Below are 21,679 nucleotides of genomic sequence, written 5' to 3'. Positions count from 1 at the left end.
GTTTTCCATCATGAGCATTATAGTCCAGTCATTAAACAACATTTATTACTGCATGTTCAACAAAATTTGTACTAAAGGTTTCTCGATGGGTTTCACCTCTTTGATACCTCTACGTTAAAAAAAAAAAAAGTTTACCAAAATATGACATGGGGAACTACCTGAAAATAGGCCAAATCCAAGATGGCCGCCATCAAAATTAACCAAAGTGGAAAAATGTGGTAAATATGGAATTGATCAAGATAAAAACATGTATGATTAGTCTATTTATATCAGCCTGATATATTTATAGAGGGGACACACCCCACTGTTTATAAAAAATTTCTGGAAGGGCTGTTTGTTCTCCATCGCAGTGACAGTCACTGGGCAGGAATATTTAGCGCCCTGTATATTGAGCAAGTTCTGATGGGCAGTGTAAAATCAGTCGGTGGGCTGACTAGAGGACGTGGTTTCGAGGAGTCAACCAGTCTGATCTGGCTATTATCTAGGCCTGCATGTGGTGAAGTGCACAAGGCTATGCAGGAGGTAACAGGTATCTCAAGTCCAGGGGAGATGCACAAAGATCTCACACAGGCAAAACTCAAGCGTGATGCCAAAGATCTACAGTCCATCATTGATGATCTTGGAGAGAGAAAGCCATTCTCACAGAATTCTAAAGAACTCCGGAGCCTGTCATCAGGAGTGGTAGCACTAGAAAGGTCAGTAGACGTTGACTCTGCTGAGACTGTTGGTGCTGCTATCCTGGTATCTATGGAGGGACTGTCAGTTTCAAAACACAAATTCACAAAAAAACAACAGGTTAATAACCTCGCTTCCTCAGTGTATGTATCTGTTGATGGTCAGAAGATCCAGATCGATCCTAAGCAACTGTATCAGCACCTCGTTGTTGCAGGCATTGGCACTATTGATATCCAGACACTGTTCCAGTATGAGCTGTGCTCCTATCCCTCATCCTTGTTCGACACAAAACTTTTTATGCGACTTGCCGTTAAGGCTGATCTACTGAATGGGTTAGTCAAGAAGGTACCAGCATGTGTTATAAAGGAGTTGCCCATCCGTGTTACCTATGTCATCGATGGAGGCACCCTGTTACAGCGCCTGCCCTGGGCCAAGTCAGCATCATATGCCAATCTCTGCCAACTTTATATTGCATTTGTGCGCAACCACTATACCAATGCTCACATTGTGTTTGATGGCTATGGCAGTGGCCCTTCTACCAAATATGACACTCATCAGAGGAGAACTGGTAGTGAGATGGGAGTGGATGTGGATTTCACTCCAGATATGTTGCTCGAAATGACGAAAAAGCCATTTTTGGCAAACACGAGAAACGAACAGAAATTCCTTCATCTCCTGGGATCTGAGATGGAGAAGAAAGAAGGCATTGAAGTCAGTCACTCATCAAGAGATGCTGATTTTGACATTGCAATGACTGACTGCACAATTTCTCTGACACTGCCTGTGGTAGTTGTAGGGGATGACACTGACCTTCTCATTCTGCTGCAACACCACTTCACACCCAGCAAACATGAGACCATCTATCTTCAAACTAGCACTAAGCTCATTGATATATCCATCCTGCAGAAGGAACTTGACCCTGACCTCAGTCATTCCCTGCTCTTTATTCATGCACTGTCTGGATGTGATACGACATCGAAGCCCTATGGCAGAGGAAAAATGTCAGCTATGGGTAAATACGGTGGCCTCAAGGAATTCGCAGAGTTATTCATGGTGGCAGATATTAATCGTGAGGAACTTGAGCTATCTGGTAATCAGGCCATTGCAACCATTTATGGTTGTAAGCATGGTTCAGATTTGAATTTTGAACGTGCATCTACGTTCACCGAGAAGGTTGCTTCAAGCTCTGGCTATCTGCCCCCTGAACGTCTTCCACCGACATCAGATGCTGCCAGATTCCACAGCCAGCGGGTCTACCTCCAAGTGCAGGCCTGGCCAGGCAACAACATGGAGGCGACAGAATGGGGCTGGGTGCTCTGCAAGACCCAGCATGAGTCTATCTTGAAGCCACACAGAATGGATCAACTTGCTGCACCTGCATCTCTACTCAAGATCATTAAATGCAACTGTACTGGAATGTGTGCCAAAAACGCATGCTCCTGCAGGAAAAATGGACTCAAATGTAACTTGGTGTGTGGTCACTGTTTTTTTTTTGTTTTTTTTTGTATACTGAATCGAGGCTCGTGAAAGAGCTAACATTTATTTCACAAACAAATCAACCAGACAAACCAAATATATAAAAAGAGGGAGCGGAAGACAAGATGGGGAGAGAAGGGGAAGCACACAACCACAACATTTGAGAGCAGGGAGATGTTTGGGAGGGAGAGGGCTTGGGGGGAGGAGGTGTGGGAAGGGGGGGGGGGGGGGGGGAGAGGTATAAAACACAAGGACAGCAAGGACTTCCAGGACAGAAGTTGGTATTTCAAAAAAGTGGATTTGGGGTGAAATTAGTGGGGGTATAAAAGATCAAGGTTTTGGATGGGGGAAGATAAGAGATGGTGGTGAACAACTGTTTTAAAGACCTGGAGGGTGGAGTGGGATTGAAGAGAGTGAGGGAGTTTGCTCCAGAGGCGGGAGAAAAGAGAAATGAAGGAGTGAAGGTGAGCAGAGAGTCTTGATTTTTGCAGTTTAACCATAAGAGGGTTGCGGGCAGATCTTGTGCGACCTGTAGGAATATTTGGGGGACAGAGCCCAGAGAGAACTGGGGGGGCAAGGCCAGAGAGGAGTCGGTAGAAGACGGAAAGACCACCAACCTGCCTGCGGTGAGTGAGTGAGAGGCCCTTGGAGTTAGCTTCATCGCTGGAGATTCCAATGATTCTGAACGCTTTGGTTTCAACAGCGTGAAGACGAGCTAGGTGTGAGGCAGGAGCACCAGCCCAGAGGGGAGAGCAGTATTCCATTGAGCTGCGGATGAAAGCCTTGTATGTGGTGAGGAGCTCAGGTGTGCCAAGGAAGGACTTCGCGCGACGGAGGATGCCCAGTCGGCGACTGGCTTTGTAGGCCAGATTTGAAATGTGGTTTTCCCAGGAAAGATCATGGCAGATAGTGAGACCCAAAAGCTTGAGTGACAGAACTTCTTGGAGAGGATTATTCGTAAAGTGGATGGGAGGGTTGTCCAGTCGGTCTTTTCGGAGAGACATCGTAAGAGTGTGAGATTTGTCAGGATTGAAAGACATGTTCCACTTGTTTGCCCAGTCTGTGATTTTGTCCAGGTCTGCAGAGAGTGAGGAGGCTGAAGACTGCCGATCTGAGGGATGAAGAATGGAGCGACAGAGAGTAGAGTCGTCAGCAAAGAGACAGAGAGGATTTTCAAGAGAGTCGGAGAGATCATTGATGAAGACCAGAAAAAGCACAGGGCCCACAACACTGCCTTGGGGAACTCCAGCCTGAACAGGAAGAGGAGATGAGAGAAACCCATTCAGGGCCACACGTTGACTACGACTAGAGAGGAAGTCCGCCAGCCATGCGTGGAGATTTCCATGGATACCAAAGGAGGAGAGTTTGGTGAGCAGAGCGGGGTGCCAGACCGTATCGAAGGCACGTGATATGTCAAGGGAGACATCTCTAATTTCCTGTTTGGCATTGAGGACCTCCATCCATTGTTGAGAAAGCAGAAGCAGCATGTCCAGAGTAGAGTGACCAGGTCTGAAACCAAATTGATGATCAGAGATCAAGCCATTGGAGAAGAGGAAAGATTTCATATCCGAAGCAATGATGGATTCCATGACTTTGCTGATAATTGGGAGAAGGCTGATTGGTCTGTAGTTACAAGGATCTGTTTTTGCACCTTTTTTGTGCAAAGCGGTGACGTTGGCTGATTTCCAAGCAGATGGCAGATGACCTTGAGCAAAAGAGAGGGTGAAGAGAACAGAGAGAGGGAGTGAATGAGCAGAAGTGATAACATGCACAAATGGGCAAATTCATGATTCCAGTGACACGACTGACTAATAGTGATGCACTGTGCAAATTTCAGATAAGACATTGTAGGTGCAGAGAAGCATGGTAGTATTAACCTTAATCCAACAATTAAAGTGAATAAGAACATGTTTTGGAGTTCCATTGACATTATCATTTTGTCATCAACATTGAATATATAGATGTCAGGGGTTTGAAAATGCTAATTGTTAGAGATTTCTAACAACTTTCTAATGCCGTTAGTTATGTACATGTAGATGTACTAATTTTGCATTTTTCGTCAAATCTTGGTGGCCATTTTGCATTTTATGTTACATTGAACTTGAAAATTACATTCCATAACATGTATATGTATATGCTGATATGAATAGACTCATCATACATGTTTTTATCTTGGCTGGTTCCATATTTGAAAATTTTTCCACTTTGTTTAATTTTGATGGCGGCCATCTTGGATTTGGCCTATTTTCAGGTAGTTCCCCATGTCATATTTTGGTAAACTTTTTTAGCCGCGTCGCAAGACGCTGGTCATAGAGTGCCCTCTGCTGTTGTTGTTGTTCTTCTTGTTCTGCTTCTTGTTCTTGCAGAGAAGACAAAACCTCAAAGCTCCACCCATGCTGGGAACCATAGATCCACCCATTCTGGGAGAGCCTTCATATAAACAAATATCCACCATTTTATTAACTCGCATAGCTTTGAGGCCTGTTTTGTAGGCCCGTGGTGTCTTCCTCTCTCACACAGTTTTATTTCAAATCAAATTCAATATATCATTTCATTTTTCACAGTCGCTAACATAGTTTTAGACTCGGTTGAAAAAAAACGGGAAGAAAATCCGATGAAAGTTGCCCTTTATAGAACGAAATGAATTCTCAAAGGCCTGTAACTTCAAGTCCATTGAGATTTTTTTTTTTTTAAATCGCGGCATGGTCAGTCATACACCGCCCGAAATAAGAGACGAGAAAATGCCGAGATATATATATATTTTGTTTAAATCGCGGCATGGTCAGTCATACACCGCCCGAAATAACAGACGGGAAAATGCCGAGATATATTAAAAATTCGTCCATTTGATGACAATCGTCACGATGAAATATTTAATTTATACGTCGTCACAATAATGTGGAGAGAGGAGCATAGCTTCGTTCACGTGTCGCCACACACGGGAAATTGCCGAGATATATTTTTTTTAAGTCGCGACATGGTCAGTCATACACCGCCTGAAATAACAGACGGGAAAATGCCGAGATATATTAAAAATTCGTCGCCACACACGGGAAATTGCCGAGATATATTTTCACTTTGCACAAAAATAACATCAAGTAATCGAATCAATAGGAATGTCCTGTGCCTATAACATCGACGTTATAGGCACAGCTGCATCTAGGCATTGTGTAACATCGACGCGGCTTTTGTTTTAGTTAAAACTTTTTGTACTTGTTTTTGTTTGAAGTGGAGGTATCAAAGAGGTGAAACCCATCGAGAAACCTTTTGTACAAATTTTGTTGAACATCAACTATTTAATGACCAGACTATTGGTCACTCTACAAAAGCAATTTCAACCATGAGATGATGTATTCTGACCTTGGCGATTCAGCTTCACATCACCCAGATCGATGGATAGAATCCGTCAATTCAATATCATTCACAAAGGACATATCGACCCTACAGCCTCTTTATAACGCCTTCATTGGTTCAGGGAGAAAGAAAAAAAGACACCTCCAGTTGCCTACCATGGTACGAGTGTCATTGGCACCATAAACTACTTGAAGTGCCTCCCTAACCTACCCAGCCTCCCTGGGGTAGTAACTTAAAGTGCCTCCCTAACCTACCCAGCCTCCCTGGGGTAGTACCTTAAAGTGCCTCCCTAACCTACCCAGCCTCCCTGGGGTAGTAACTTAAAGTGCCTCCCTAACCTACCCAGCCTCCCTGGGGTAGTAACTTAAAGTCCTTCCCTAAGCTACCCAGCCTCCCTGGGGTAGTAACTTAAAGTGCCTCCCTAACCTACCCAGCCTCCCTGGGGTAGTAACTTAAAGTGCCTCCCTAACCTACCCAGCCTCCCTGGGGTAGTAACTTAAAGTGCCTCCCTAACCTACCCAGCCTCCCTGGGGTAGTAACTTAAAGTCCTTCCCTAAGCTACCCAGCCTCCCTGGGGTAGTAACTTAAAGTCCTTCCCTAAGCTACCCAGCCTCCCTGGGGTAGTAACTTAAAGTGCCTCCCTAACCTACCCAGCCTCCCTGGGGTAGTAACTTAAAGTGCCTCCCTAACCTACCCAGCCTCCCTGGGGTAGTAACTTAAAGTGCCTCCCTAACCTACCCAGCCTCCCTGGGGTAGTAACTTAAAGTCCTTCCCTAAGCTACCCAGCCTCCCTGGGGTAGTAACTTAAAGTGCCTCCCTAACCTACCCAGCCTCCCTGGGGCACCCTCTCGTTGACTGCATTTGCGTTGACGAAGGTATACATACTTATTTAGGTAAAATGAGCAGCTCTGCGAGATCTCGCGATTTCTGATGTTTCGAGATGCTTTTTTTCAACCGACCTATTAGCCGAGGAAAAAAAACCGATTTGAAAGTTTTAAAATCCAGTGTTCAAAATTTTGAGATCCAGATATGGGCAGGTGAGGACAGTATTTATTTATTTATTTTGATGTTGAAGTTTCCAGTCACGGACTATATAGTCCTCATCGAAGGCCTTGAATAAAATAACTGCATTGATAAATGTAAGTATAGTGTAGCAGCATAGCAAACCTGTTGTGCATTTTGTGATACAAGCACCAAATTTGGCACAAATGTACATTAATATGTTGCGAACATTTTCAGATATTGGGCCACTTGAAATTCCGTAATTGTTTTTTTCAAATTTTTTCAAATTTCGTAATTTCAAATTTTTCGGTTGACACCGTCACAATTTCGGTCTTCGAGGCCGGCCGATATAGTGGGGCGGCTTAGCCCAAATATTCAAAAGAATTGTGCATTTTGTGATACAAGCACCAAATTTGGCACAAATGTACATTAATATGTTGCGAACATTGTGTGGTCAGCAATGAAGACGAGAGTCTGAATTACATGTATGCAAAAGACCTTGTGAACCAGTGAAGCAAATACACGGGTAAGCATGAATTAAATCTAGGGCATGATATAATTTCCATGATGTTTACCTCTACACTCAATGGTGGAAGGAGGTAATGTTTTGATCCCAGCTTGTCTGTATGTCTGTTTGTCTGTTAGTCCACAAAATTCCAGACAAAGCTTGTAGTAGTGGTAGTTGTAGTGGTAGTGGTGATAACAGAAATTGTTATATAGAACTGAACTTATATTATTATTATATACAGAAAATAACTTCATTTCTATATGCCCTGCAGTGGACAGGTTAATTGGTTTATGCACTGAAGGGGTCACCCTGGTGTGCACTGCTGTGTTCTGCCTCACTGAGTTGTTCAGGTATGATGTACTCAGCACAAGCTTCCGGTCGGCCCGGAGGTGGGGGTGCGGGGCCTGTCACGGAACGTCAAAACAAACGGCCTGCCGGGGCCGCCCAAAAGTCGGGCGTGAGGGGCGCGTCCACTAATGGAACGCCTCTCGCTTCCCAGATCGAGGGCCACGTGGTCAGGAGAACCTCATCCCTTCCGGTCACACTTTGCCTATCGGCCGGCCTCGAAGACCGAAATTGTGACGGTGTCACCCGAAAAATTAGAAATTACGAAATTTGAAAAAATTTGAAAAAAAAAATTACGGAATTTCAAGTGGCCCAATATCTGAAAATGTTCGCAACATATTAATGTACATTTGTGCCAAATTTGGTGCTTGTTTCACAAAATGCACAATTCTTTTGAATATTTGGGCTAAGCCGCCCCACTAGTAGTGAAGATGAGTAAGAAAAGTGCATGATGATGAGTGTGTGGTGAAAAGTGAATATCACACTTTTATATGTGAATATCTATATTCTATATATTTTATCTATATATATTTGATATATTTATCTATCTATATATATTTATTTATTTATCTATATATTTATCTATCTATATATTTTTATCTATATATATTATATTCTATATCTATATATTTTATATATGAATATAATATATGAATATCACAATATGAAAAGTGTATGACGAAAAGTGAATGACGAAAAGTGTATGATGAAAAGTGCATGATGAAAAGTGTATGACCAAAAGTGTACAACCAAAAGTGTATGACCAAAAGTGTACAACCAAAAGTGAATGACCAAAAGTGTATTTTTTATATTTTTTTTGTATACAAGATCGAGGCTCGTGTAAGAGCTAACATAGATCACAAAAGACAAATGGACACATAAAACTTATGATAAAGGGAGCGGGAGACAAGATGGGGAGAGAGAGGGAAGCACACAGGTACAACAACAGTAGAGAACAAGGACGTCGGTAGATCTGTGGAAGGGGGAGGGCTGGGGGTTGAGGGAGGGGTACACGGTATAAAGCAAATGAATACTTCTAGGAATTTCAAGAAAGAAGTTGGGGATTGAAAGAGGCGGATTTGGGTTGTTTTAACGGGGGTAGAAAAGATAAAGGTTTTGGATGGGGGAAGATAAGAGATGGTGGTGAACAGCTGTTTTAAAGACCTGGAGGGAGGAGTGGGATTGAAGAGAGTGAGGGAGTTTGTTCCAGAGGTGGGAGTAAAGAGGAATGAAGGAGTGAAGTTGAGCAGAGAGTCTTGATTTTGGCAGTTTCACCAGAACAGGGTTGCTGGCAGATATTGTGTGTCCTGCAGGAATATTTGGGGGACAGAGCACAGACAGAGCTGGGTGAGCAAGGCCAGAGAGGAGTCTGTAGAAGACAGAAAGACCACCTACCTGCCTGCGGTGAGTGAGTGAAAGGCCCTCGGAGTTGGCTTATTCGCGGAAGATTCCAATGATTCTAAATGCTTTGGTTTCAACCACATGAAGCCGAGCTGGGTGTGAGGCAGGAGCACCAGCCCAGAGGGGAGAGCAGTATTCCATTGAGCTGCTGATGAAAGCTTTGTATGTGGTGAGGAGCTCAGGTGTGCCAAGGAAGGACTTCGCACGATGGATGATGCCCAGTTGGCAACTGGCTTTGGAGGCCAGCTTGGAAATGTGGTTTTCCCAGGAAAGATCATGGCAGATAGTGAGACCCAAAAGCTTGAGTGACAGAATTTCTTCAAGAGGATTTTTCAGAAAGTAGATGGGAGGGTTGTCCAGACGGTCTTTATGGAGAGACAAAGTGAGACAGTGAGATTTGTCAGGATTGAAAGACATGTTCCACTTGTTTGACCAGTCTGTGATTTTGTCCAGGTCTGCAGATAGTGAGGAGGCTGCAGACTGCCGATCTGAGGGATGAGGAATGGAGCGACAGAGAGTGGAGTCATCAGCAAAGGGATAGAGAGGATTTTCCAGAGAGTCGGAGAGATCATTGATGAAGACCAGAAAAAGCACAGGGCCCAGAACACTGCCTTGGGGAACTCCAGCCTGAGCAGGAAGGGGAGATGAGAGAAATCCATTCAGGGCCACACATTGACTACGACCAGAGAGGAAGTCCGCCAGCCATGCTTGGAGATTTCCATGGATACCATAGGAGGAGAGTTTGGAGAGCAGAGCGGGGTGCCAGATCATATCGAAGGCGCGTGATATGTCAAGGGAGACAGCTCTAATTTCCTGTTTGGCATTGAGGACCTCCATCCATTGTTGAGACAGCAGAAGCCGCATGTCTAGAGAAGAATGACCTGGTCTGAATCCAAATTGATGATCCGAGGATGAAGAGGGAGCAGAGAATGAAGAGGGATGAAGAGGGAGCGGAGGATGAAGAGGGAGCAGGGGGTGGAGAGGGAGTAGAGGGATGGAGAGGGAGCAGAGGGATGCAGAGGGATGGAGAGGGAGCAGAGGGATGGAGAGGGAGCAGAGGGATGGAGTGGGAGCAGAGGGAAGGAGAGGGAGCAGAGGGATGGAGAGGGATGGAGAGGGAGCAGAGGGATGGAGAGGGAGCAGAGGGATGGAGAGGGAGCAGAGGGATGGAGAGGGAGCAGAGGATGGAGAGGGAGCAGAGGATGGAGAGGGAGCAGAGGATGGAGAGGGAGCAGAGGATGGAGAGGGAGCAGAGGATGGAGAGGGAGCAGAGGACAAAGAGGGAGCAGAGGATGGAGAGGGAGAACAAAGGTCTTCAAGAGTTAAATGAGAGTGGGGATGAAAGCTTTTCTGCAGAATAAATTATTTTATGTAGCCAATTGAGATGCTTCATCTTAAAAATCAGCGTGTTTTGGTAATTTCATAAATGGCGTATGAAGAAGGTTATATATGGTAATATACAAACAATATGAAGAAACGGATATGAAGAAGGTTATATATGGTAATATACAAACATTTGTTGGGAAGAGGTGTAATACATTCTTTATGAAAGAAATGAATAAAGTATTGAATGAAGAGGAAATAAATGAAAAGTTTGAGAAAATAGCTGAAGAGTTTGTAAAGAAAGATATTGCTATTAAAATGAGTGATTTCGACATAGCATAAACTAGAACAATGTGACTGTGTCACCAATATGCCTCCGCAAAGTCCCACAACGGGTAGATGCCATCACTCTGCATATGTATGGGTAGTGGATCACGTTTGTGAAGTTTCGTGTTGACCGGATAAGATTCGTTTTTCTATCCAACATGGCTGCCAAACCACGTGACCTATGACATCATTTTCAAACTATATGCAACAGTGGTGTTAGATGATATTTGTAAAATTTAGCATCGAAGGGATGAGCGGTTTCAGAGATACAATTATTTAATATTTTCGTTCAATCCAATATGGCTGCCAAACCATGTGACCTATGATGTCATAACTTTAATATTTCAATACAAATGGGTCATAGATCATGTGCATGCAATTTCAGAATTTTAGGGTAAGGAATTCAATTAAAACATTTTTGGCTGGTATATCACTTCACCTATGATGTCATCATTATCATGCTTTTGTTCCCCATTGGGAATACTTGACAATGTGCCAAGTTTCAAATTTTTCCATTCAACGGTTTCCAATAAATAATTTTTTAATTATTTGTTTTTAATCCAAGATGGCTGCCATACCATTTGACCTATGACGTCATAATTATCATTAAAACATTCTGCATGGATAATAGCGTAAGGACTCGACTTTGTTATCCCTTTTACGCCGCACCCAGTGACCCGATGCCCACGGCACTAATGGATTTACGATCTACGAACCGCGCTCTTTGTTTATCACGTACAGCCATACTCAAAAAATCTGAATTAGCCGACGTTGGGGCCCAAAAGCATCCGATTAACTGCCAATACGACGCCATCTTACGACGCCATCGTATTGGCGTCTGCTGGGCGAAGGCGAAGCAAGCCGTCCGCTGATTGGACAGGCGAAGGCGAAAGCAAGCCGTCCACTGAGTGGACAATCCAGAGCATGCATTTGTGCCGGTGTCGTCGATCGCGGTGTACGCTAACCTCATCAGGTGGGTTTACCATAATTTCTTCCAACCGCGCTCTTTGTTTATCACGTACAGCCATACTCGAAAAATCTGAATTAGTCGACTTTGGGGCCCAAAAGCATCCGATTAACTGCCGATACGACGCCATCTTATTGGCGTCTGCTGGGTGAAGGCGAAGCAAGCCGACCGCTGATTGGGCAGTCGAAGGCGACAGCAAGCCGTACGCAAGGAGTCGTCAGAGGCTTGACTATTACCCCAAACATTGTTTATCCAGAAGTTTTAAAATAATTTCAACCTCTGATACTGCGTTCATTGTATTATATTCCTACTGCTCTGCCTTGACATTGACGCTTACCAATGCGCCAGTATGGGGCTAATTCCAGTCGATTTAATTAGCCGTTCATTTTTTTAAAGTCTATGGTTTACTGCTGTTCCTTTCCATTGACACATACCACTGCACCAGTGTGGCCAGAGTGGTGCTATGCCGATTCCTATTACGAATCCATTCATTTTTCAAAAGTATATCGTAGCGTTGTCATTTAAGTAGATTGCAATAAATACGTTGTTCATATACGCACTCTTCATTCTCATCTTTCTTCCTAACTCTTACTCGGACAAGCAAATCCCCTATGCCATCCATAATGGTAAACTCTACCCATACAGCACATCCTCCCTTCCGTGGATGTTCCACGGGTTTCGGCTAGTTCTGCATGGATGTCACTCCTACCCTGAAAGTTTAGTCTCAATTGGGCATATGGTTGCTGAGAAAAACGAGGTTTAGCCCGTACGGACATACGGACAGACAGACCACCCGAAAACATCCCTCCGGCGACAAATCTACGACACATCCACACCTGGTAAATATTACCTTCACTTTGACCAATTGATGCGAAACTTTCAACATATAAAGAGCAAAACTCCCTATGGATATTTTTTATTGATAAATAAAAATGGATGTTATTTTTTGGCAGCTGTAAAATGGATGTTATTGTTTGGCAGATATAAAATGGATGTTATTGTATGGCAGCTGTAAAATTGATGTTATTGTTTGGCATCTATAAAATAGATGTTATTGTTTGGCAGCTATAAAATGGATGTTATTGTATGGCAGGTATAAAATGGATGTTATTGTTTGGCAGCTATAAAATGGATGTTATTGTATGGCAGCTATACAATATATGTTATTGTATGGTTGCTATAAAATGGATGTCATTGTTTGGCAGCTATAAAATGGATGGTATTGTATGGCAGCTTTAAAATGGATGTTATTGTATGCCAGCTACACAATAGATGTTATTGTTTGGCAGCTATAAAATGGATGTTATTGTTTGGCAGATATAAAATGGATGTTATTGTATGGCAGCTGTAAAATGGATGTTATTGTTTGGCAGCTATAAAATGGATGTTATTGTATGGCAGCTTTCAAATGGATGTTATTGTTTGGCAGCTATAAAATGGATGTTATTGTATGGCAGCTTTCAAATGGATGTTATTGTTTTGCAGCTTTCAAATGGATGTTATTGTTTGGCAGCTATAAAATGGATGTTATTGTTTGGCAGCTATAAAATGGATGTTATTTTTTGGCAGCTATAAAATGGATGTTATTGTATGGCAGCTATAAAATGGATGTTATTGTTTGGCAGCTTTCAAATGGGTGTTATTGTTTTGCAGCTTTCAAATGGATGTTATTGTTTTGCAGCTATAAAATGGATGTTATTGTTTGGCAGCTATAAAATGGATGTTATTGTATGGCAGCTATAAAATGGATGTTATTGTTTATGGATGTTATTGTTTGGCAGCTATAAAATGGATGTTATTGTTTGGCAGCTATAAAATGGATGTTATTGTATGGCAGCTATAAAATGGATGTTATTGTTTATGGATGTTATTGTTTGGCAGCTATAAAATTGATGTTATTGTTTGGCAGCTATAAAATGGATTATATTGGAGACTAGCAGAAGTACCCGGCATTGCCGGGCGGGGGAGGGGAGGGGAACGGGGGGAGGGGAGAAGAGGGGGGGAGGGGAGAAGAGTGGGAGGGGGAGGGGAGAGGGGAGAAGAGGGGGGGAGGGGAGAAGAGGGGGAGGGGAGAGGGGAGAAGAGGGGGGGAGGGGAGAAGAGTGGGGGGGAGAGGGGAGAAGAGGGGGAGGGGAGAGGGGAGAAGAGGGGGAGGGGAGAAGAGGGGGAGGGGAGAGGGGAGAAGAGGGGGAGGGGAGGGGGAAAGGGGGGAGGGGGAGAGGGGAAAAGAGGGGGGGGTGGGGAGGGGGAGAGGGGAGAAGAAGGGGGGAGGGGGAGAGGGGAGAAGAAGGGGGGATGGGGAGGGGGAGGGATGGGAGGGGGAAGGGGGAAAGGGAGGAGCAGGGGGGAAAGGGAGGGGAGGGGGATGGGGAATGGGTGGGGCGGAAAGGAAGGGGTAGGGGGGAAAGGGAGGGGCATGGGGGGAAAGGGAGGGGGGGTGGGGAAGGGGTAGGGCAGAAAGGAAGGGGTAGGGGGGAAAGGGAGGAGCATGAGGGGGAGGGGGAGGGGGTAGGGTGGAAAGGAAGGGGTAGGGGGGAAAGGGAGGGGCATGGGGGAAGGAGGGGAAGGGAGGGGAGGGGGGAAGGGGAGAGGGTAGGGGGGAGGGGAGGGGGAGCGGGAGGAGGGAAGGGGAGGGGAGGGATATAGATGGTTACTGGCAATTGATCACATCCACAAATGATGTAATCCACACAATTTATGTACTTTACATAACGTTAATAGGAATACATGGCCGTGTAGATGGGAAATACAGTTTGTTTGAAATAAATCACAAATATCAGATGAAAGTGAAAAAAAACCTATGTGGTGTGAATGACAATGTTCCTCGCTGAAATGTGAAAAAACTGAATTACGTGCGAATGCATAACTGTAAGATTATGGCGGCAAAGTTGGAACATCACGTGATCGCTCTGAGTGAATCAGCGCGCTGCTCTGCGACCAGCTGAGATTCCATGTATAATGTTCCTCGCTGAAATGCGCTGAGGTAAATATGAATAAAAAATTCGATATATTTTCACTTTTACGTTTTGGCTAACTCACTCGCAAACCTGACGAAGATCCTGAGCAAGGATCGCTACGTTATGCTAACGCTACGTTACGCTGCATTATGGCTAAAAATATGGATCTAAAGATGAAAGAAAAAAAAGCCTATGTGGTGTGAATGGCAATGTTCCTCGCTGAAATGTGAAAAAACTGAATTACGTGCGAACACATAACTGTAAGATTATGGCGGCAAAGTTGGAACATCACGTGATCGCTCTGAGCGAATCAGCGCGCTGCTCTGCCATTCCGGTCATAATATTCCTCGCTGAAATGCGCTGAGGTAAAAATATGGTTAAAAAATATTATGAAATAAATTTTTAGGTCGACCATGTTCGTACCAGGCTCAATGGCCATGTTTGTGCCAAATATCAAGTTCGTGAGCCTCTCCGTTTAGGAGTCTATCGGTAACATTACACACACACACACAAACTGTGTTTTATATATATAGATGAGGAAAAACTTTAATTTATCTTCTCTGAAACTGCTGAACAAAAAATTTGAAACGTGATGTACGTCCATCAACTCCCCATGAGGAATAGTTTGCTAAAGGTGACCATCAGTGAAGTGGTGTGACAGCCATAATTGGAAGAATCAAAATCCTTGTCTGAAAAATGTAAAACTGCATATATGTGATTGGCTACCCAATTAGAGTTCAGTTTAAAACTTATGATATCATAGGTGACATGGTCTGGCCACCATATTGGATTGCTAAAACCTTTAAAAGCCTCCTTCTCCAGAACCACTTAACAAATCAATGTGAAACTTCAAATATATGATCGACTACCTATGGGGAAATAGGTTTGCTTACATTGTCTTTGGTCACGTGGTCTGGCAGCCATATTGTATAGAAAAATACACCTTATCCAATGAATGTGAAACTTTAAATATGTGATGGACTCCCCATGGGACATAAAGTTGGATAGAAATGAGATGATATGCCACGTGGTTTGACAGCCATATTTTCTTAAAGCAAAAACCTTCAATTTTGTTCTTCTCTGAACGAGCTTCACCGATCAATGCAGGGTGGCTTGGGTCCCGCATAACTGCTCATTATATACAAGTTACATGAGCACCCGTATAGTTATGATTGAATTTATGGGGATAAGGTGAAGTATTGTGCACAGGGAGAGTACGGATCAAAAAGTTTCAACACTTACGATAGGAATGAAACGGAAAACTAAATAGTGCATTGGAGTCATCAGAAGGAAGCGGATTAAGGAAAGAGCAAAGATGGAGTCATCAGGTGGAACCTGGATAGGATTTGGGTTTCAGCCGCTACTCCTCAACACTCAAACCCATCCAGGGGCAGCCAAGTGAACCTTCCAGAAAAATCTGTGCAAGAATGTATTTCTCCTAAGAGAGATAGATAAAGAAAGAGAGAAATAAAGAAGAAGCAATAATTAGAATGAATAGAGAGAAATATGAAAAAGTAGAAAGAAATGTGAAAGGAACAAAGATGGTGGGAAGAACCCGGATAGATCGATTTGAGCATTTCTTCCTGAGGCAAAAACGCAGCAACAGTTACAAGCTACCAGAGGTCCATCAACGGGGAAGCAGAATCCACACAGCATCAGGATCTGGTACAATCGTAGCTATTATTTATTTATTTTTGTTGTTTCACAACTGTAGGCGAGTTGTCTGTCCCTTTGGCCCGCAGTTTCTTTTTTTGCCCTTTGTTTGCATTTTGCCCTCAATGTGATGAGCCCTCTTGGAGCCATGATTTCCAGCACCCTGAATCCTTCCCGGCCTTCCTTGCAGATGACCTTTCGGATATGCGAGACGTGCTGCTTGCGATGCACGCCTACGTGTCGGAATTCTTCGGTTGTCATGATTGTGCGGTCCACTTTAAGCAAATGGCTAAAAGCCTGTTTGCGGTGCGATCCTGGGATTCCGCAGTGCTTTGGCTGTGGCGCAGTCACAACAAAGTGAATTTGAGGATTGCAGGCAAGGCTGGGACGGGTTTTCATTTTGTTACTGGGTAATGATTTTGAGTGATGGGACCTTTAACTAGGGATACTCGTTGGTAGTCAGTAGATCTTGTGATGCCTTCACTGCTATTCTACCTGCACAGTGATCTGTCAATAATAACAGTGTCAGGTTGTAATCGATGAGTGTAACCCTAGAAAACAGCTGGAAATGGTTAACGGACAATAAGGACACATCGGGAATTCCATGACATTCACTCATTCCAAATGGTCTTCCATAACTTGAATTGTGCATCAACTTCTTTACTTTAGGCTCCAAGAGTGAGGACCCACAATTTCCCAAGATCCAGTGGCCACCACCAGACATCTGCCAAGCGTGCCACATCCAGCATGGCGGTGAGCACCAGTGGAACACCTCTGCCGTTCTCAATTTTCTGAAACACCTATACAGAGAGGAAAACATCTCTCCGCAACACCTGCCCGTGCTACCCACCGAGGTAGAATCCGAAGTCGGCCGTGAACGGAGGGCGGGCAGGTCGAACGCGTATGCCGCTACCCACCTGAGACTATGGCGACGACGACGACAAGAACGGGATTTGAATGTGGCGAAGATGTCGGGGGAAGGTGACGTCAAAGTCGGTGGTTCGAGATGGATTAGCGTCATTGGGATCGGCTTTTCCCGTCTCGACTTGAGCCTGTGCATGGTGCTCTACCTTCTGTCCGTGGTGTCCCTCTGTCTGATGTACCTCTTTGTTCACAAAAGGATCTGCCGGCGTAGAATGAAACCCCCGTGTCTCGCAGCTTGAAGGCCTCACTGGCCCTCACATACATATCTTTCGGTGGTGTCCACATGCATCACCACTGCTACCCACACCCCACCTCACCCCTCTCTCAGCTATGTGTGCGGTTCCTTTAAAAACAATCATTCCTTTGTTGCAGCCTTGTGTTTTGGGTTTTTTTTAAGATCCCTTTTTACATGATCGAAGCTGTGAAACTAACATTGTTATACGTGTGTGCGCTTCTCTAGATGAATAACGCATCATGTTGTGATACTTTGACTGCGACTGCGCAGCTCTCCTCCGAATGCGTTTCTTCACCTTCACCTGTGTCCCCCTAACCTTCTTTGGCGTTTCCAAGTGCTTAGAAATTTGCATTCTTGTTTAAAAGGTTTTGTGCCAAAAGTTAGTTTTTCTTGTTCTTTTTTCGAGTCGTATGTATTGTGACTGACGGATACATGGCATGATCTCTACATTGCCGCGGTTCTGGATTCAAATACTAATGTAGTTTTTACCTCTAACATGACCAGACACACATATCCATATATATATATATATATATATATACATATACGCTTGTTTCCTCAAGGATGTTTATTTGGACGGTCAGATATTTGGTGATGCTCTTTGAGAATTTTAAATAATCCACTAAAAAAAGTGATTCTGGAAAGGAACATGTGATATGTCTGTTAAATTCCTGAATTTTTCATTATTTCATCCATTGCAAACCTGGTCTTGGTGAATCCCATTTTATGAGACCCGTTTCCTGTGGAGATTTATATTTTGGAACTTTCTGTAGTTTCCAACCCTCTCCCAAATGAGATTTCTGTATTTATTATCTGGAATAAAACATCTTAAGTTGGTGTGTGTGTGTGTGTGTGTGTGTGTGTGTGTGTGTGTGTGTGTGTGTGTGTGTGTGTGTGTGTGTGTGCAAACACGCGTTTCACAGGTGCATTTTTGAGGGGCAATCCCCCCCCCCCCCCTACACTAAACAGGATTACTTTAAGATGTGTTTTCAGTAGTTTACAACTAAGATTCAATAAAACCCATTAAATGATTCCACGTGAGGACCTCAATGTGAGTGGCAAAGCCAAACGGAACCCAACTGTGCTGATTTGCACCCCACAGTCATAGCAGATATCGCGATGTGATTGGCTGCATCCTTTTTCAAATTGGAACGGTACTCAGTAGAGAGCATACCTCCACCAGGCTCAACAGTTTGTTTTGTATCCCACTGATAGGCTGAATCTAGATCCAGAACTGAACCAAAATCCTACTCGACTCATCCACTTAATTTCGTCAGAATCCTTCCATAACTTTTTCGTAGATCCTGCTCGCAGACAAACAGACAGGGGTGAGCCGCCGTCGACCTTCATTGGTGCAGGTAATAATAGTTAGCTCCAGTACATGACATGAGAGTGTACGGGATTGAACGGTTAATACTATTACCGTGAAATTGGGTGAATAGGGACACAAACTGAAAAAAAGTTCGGAAGCTTTTTTTCGCTGAAAATTGATAACCATATTGATTTGTTGATATTTGGGTTGAAAGTGTTCTCTTGTTTTTTTAAAAAGCAACTTATAGTCCCTATTAACCCCATATATGGGTTAAATAGGAATAAATAGGATTTTTATGGCTGTCCCTATTCACCCCGTTTTACGGGTGAACAGGGACAGTCACTAATACAAAAAATAATAATCAAGAAACAATCCTGAGTTTCCAACTTATTGCTAAATTGATCGCTCAGATGGATGCACATAATATGGACCCATAATATAAACCATGGTGCCAATGAACAAAAATATGGGATAAAAAGTTTCTCCAAACTGGCCCTATTTCTTGATTTTCTTGACAGGGCCGACTCCAAAACCATTTTCCTTTCTTTCATCTTTTCCGTGTCTGTAATTGTGTCTGATGGAGGCGCCTCAGGTAGGAAATCGGACCATTGTTACCTTTCCCGTGTTAAATTCCGCAAGTTTCGAAAATCATATGAAAACGTACAATTATAAAACAACATATATTTCACAACAACAAAACATGATAATGCTTATTTTTAAACCGTTTTAAATGATTTTAAACGCTATAATAATGACTGATCCAATACAAAATATTTCCAAACTGATTTTCTTGATGCTGTTTTCGCCACATAAATTCCTGCAGGTTTGACTGAAATAAGCCATCAAAGTGCCATGCATGTTCCGGAATTTGGCCTTGACATTCGCCCATGAACCTTCCACCTGGTTTGTGTGCAGCGTTGGATCATTTGGATCGACCAAATGCAAAGAACGGTTCACAGACTCGTGATTTGGCAGCTGGTTGTAACTGGCCCATTGATCAGTCAGTATTGGCGTCCCCGGCAAAACATGCTGCCGGATCAAAGGTATCGGGGTTGCTGCAGATCTGTCGTTGACAGGTATCATCAGACATCACACAGCAGTCACTTTCACGCTCAACCATGCTAAGGACCCAGTGACCCTCATGTTACATCCCTCTGTGGTACTTTCCATGCATAAACTTACTCTCATCTATTTCCACGGTCCTATTCGCTCCACCCAATTGAACAGGATGATCAATGACATAATTTTCGAAAATTGCGGAATTTAACGTGGGAAAGGTAACAATCGCCGGAAATCGTTTGTACCTCATTCATTTTATTTGGTTTATAATTACTCCCCATGAATTAATTATTCGTTGAATTTTATTTCTGTTTTGTCGTGTTTCTATGTTTCTGTGGTTGTGGGGATCGGATAACCCCCTCGTGCTGATCGTCCCAGGTAAGGACCTCGTGACCTTCGGTCTCGCGCGACATAAAGGAACTGCCATTAATCCGGTTGGACGCCTAGGGAGTAACGACGTTTCGGTCATCCGTCTGAAGGTTCAATAACGTTCAGATTCACAACATAAACTTTCTGAACACTGTTTATTGAACATGTATTAAAATATGAAAACAAATATTGCTTTTGTTTAAATGTACAAAATTAATTCGTGGAGATCACGGAGGGGGAGGAAGCGAAGACAGAAAGAGTTAAGTATTCATTGAGCATTCTCCAATAATGTAGCGAAGACCAGGGTGAAGTGGGACAAAAAGCATGCCCGGTAACCGGTTCATGCCCTGCAAAGAAAAAGTCTCATGTTAGTTTCAGCATCAGAATTATTACTTGAATAAAGGAGACATGGTGATCATTAAAGGGGAGTGTTCATATGCTTGCTTCAAGAGTCAATGATGAAGCGAAGCATCCCTTTCGATCGCTGTGTTGCTCCACATGTTGGGGCTGGCAGTACAGCAACGATATCCTGCTCACCAACTGTCGCAATATCCTCTACCTCAGGACGAAGGAATTTGTTGTGTATCTTCTTGTTGCATCGCAGAAACTCAACCTCATAATCCCTGTCCTCGTCCATCTGAGAGAGGGTTTTGCTGAGGTAATAGAAGGGCTTCCTGTTCTTCTTCGCTTGCTGAAATTCGACAAGGATATACCTCCCAATGCTAATGTCTGTGTGACCTGGAGCAAAATAATCAAAAACTGACAGGAACTTGCTTTCCTCCTCTGTGTCAGAGGAATGGGTACCATTGGTCATTGGTCCCGGACGAGCCCCCAATTTATGTTACGTGCTCCTCCCCAAACCCCGGCCACGGTGCACCTCCGAGCCTCGAAAGGAGTCACGGCAGAAAGATGTGCTATTATGTGTGTCCCAATGACCAATGGTAGAACCACACCAAGCAATTAAAACAAAACCAATTATTGCATTCAATTATCGCACAATAAAAACGCTTAATGCAAGTACAAGGAAACTCTCACTTGCACATCATAAACCATACAATTCCTATGATGGTACCACCAATATTTCCTTTATCAATAACTCACAGTACTCCTGGTGTTCGTGTTGTTGTTGAGCCTGGTGTTGGTTTAGCGGTTAGGTTGCTGGCTTGGGATCCTGGGTTCGAATCCCGGTCGATTGCTGAATTAACGCCAGGGGGGGTTGACTCAGCCTGTCATCCTTCCGAGGTCATAACGCCAGGGGGGTTGACTCAGCCTGTCATCCTTCCGAGGTCAGCAAATTGAGTACCAGCTTGCTGGGATGAATGATCATGGTGTGTACCCCGATTTAGAATAGGTACACAGTATCCCTGCGCATCGTAAGAGCGTGGCCAAGGGTTGGTGTCAGTAAGGGCATCCGGCCATAAAAACATTGCCTCAAACACGGAACCACGATTGTCATGGGACCCGCAAGGCTAACCCCCGCTCTTGCGGGGAAAATGGCCTTAAAACGATCATTCGTTCATTCATTTGTTTTGCTTGTTTTTTTCACAAGAATTTCACATCAGCTCACTGAATTGAACCGCCAATTATTTTTGAGGTCAACATAGGCCAAATTTCGGGTGCATTGTTTATTGCTCGAATTTGTTTATTATGAAATTCTAAGAATGGGAAACAGGTACAGTAAGGGTGTGTTGCCATCGCTTGCCAGGAGACAATCACACTGCACGAGCCTCCAACAGCCAATCAGCACCATCTTAGAAAACACCAACACCACCTTAGAAAAAAACAAACAAAA

General features: G+C 43.8%; 1 protein-coding gene across 1 annotated transcript in view; it reads left to right on the top strand.

Moving 5' to 3' along the window:
* The window catches only part of LOC137438501 (sulfhydryl oxidase 2), a 147,448-nt gene extending 129,464 nt beyond the window's left edge, over positions 1 to 17,984 (top strand). Inside the window, exons 11-12 of the mRNA XM_068133593.2 lie at positions 16,179 to 16,364; positions 16,658 to 17,984. Of these exons, the coding sequence (XP_067989694.1) occupies positions 16,179 to 16,364; positions 16,658 to 17,151 (680 nt within the window). The 3' untranslated portion in view covers positions 17,152 to 17,984. The remainder of the gene's footprint in view (positions 1 to 16,178; positions 16,365 to 16,657) is intronic.
* Positions 17,985 to 21,679: the final 3,695 nt, after the last annotated feature.

Source organism: Myxine glutinosa, chromosome 13 (assembly GCF_964187855.1).
Source record: "Myxine glutinosa chromosome 13, kmMyxGlut1.1, whole genome shotgun sequence".
Lineage (NCBI taxonomy): Eukaryota > Metazoa > Chordata > Myxini > Myxiniformes > Myxinidae > Myxine > Myxine glutinosa.
The sequence above is the reverse complement of the archived record's forward strand: the minus strand, read 5'-3'. Positions and strand labels throughout refer to the sequence as shown.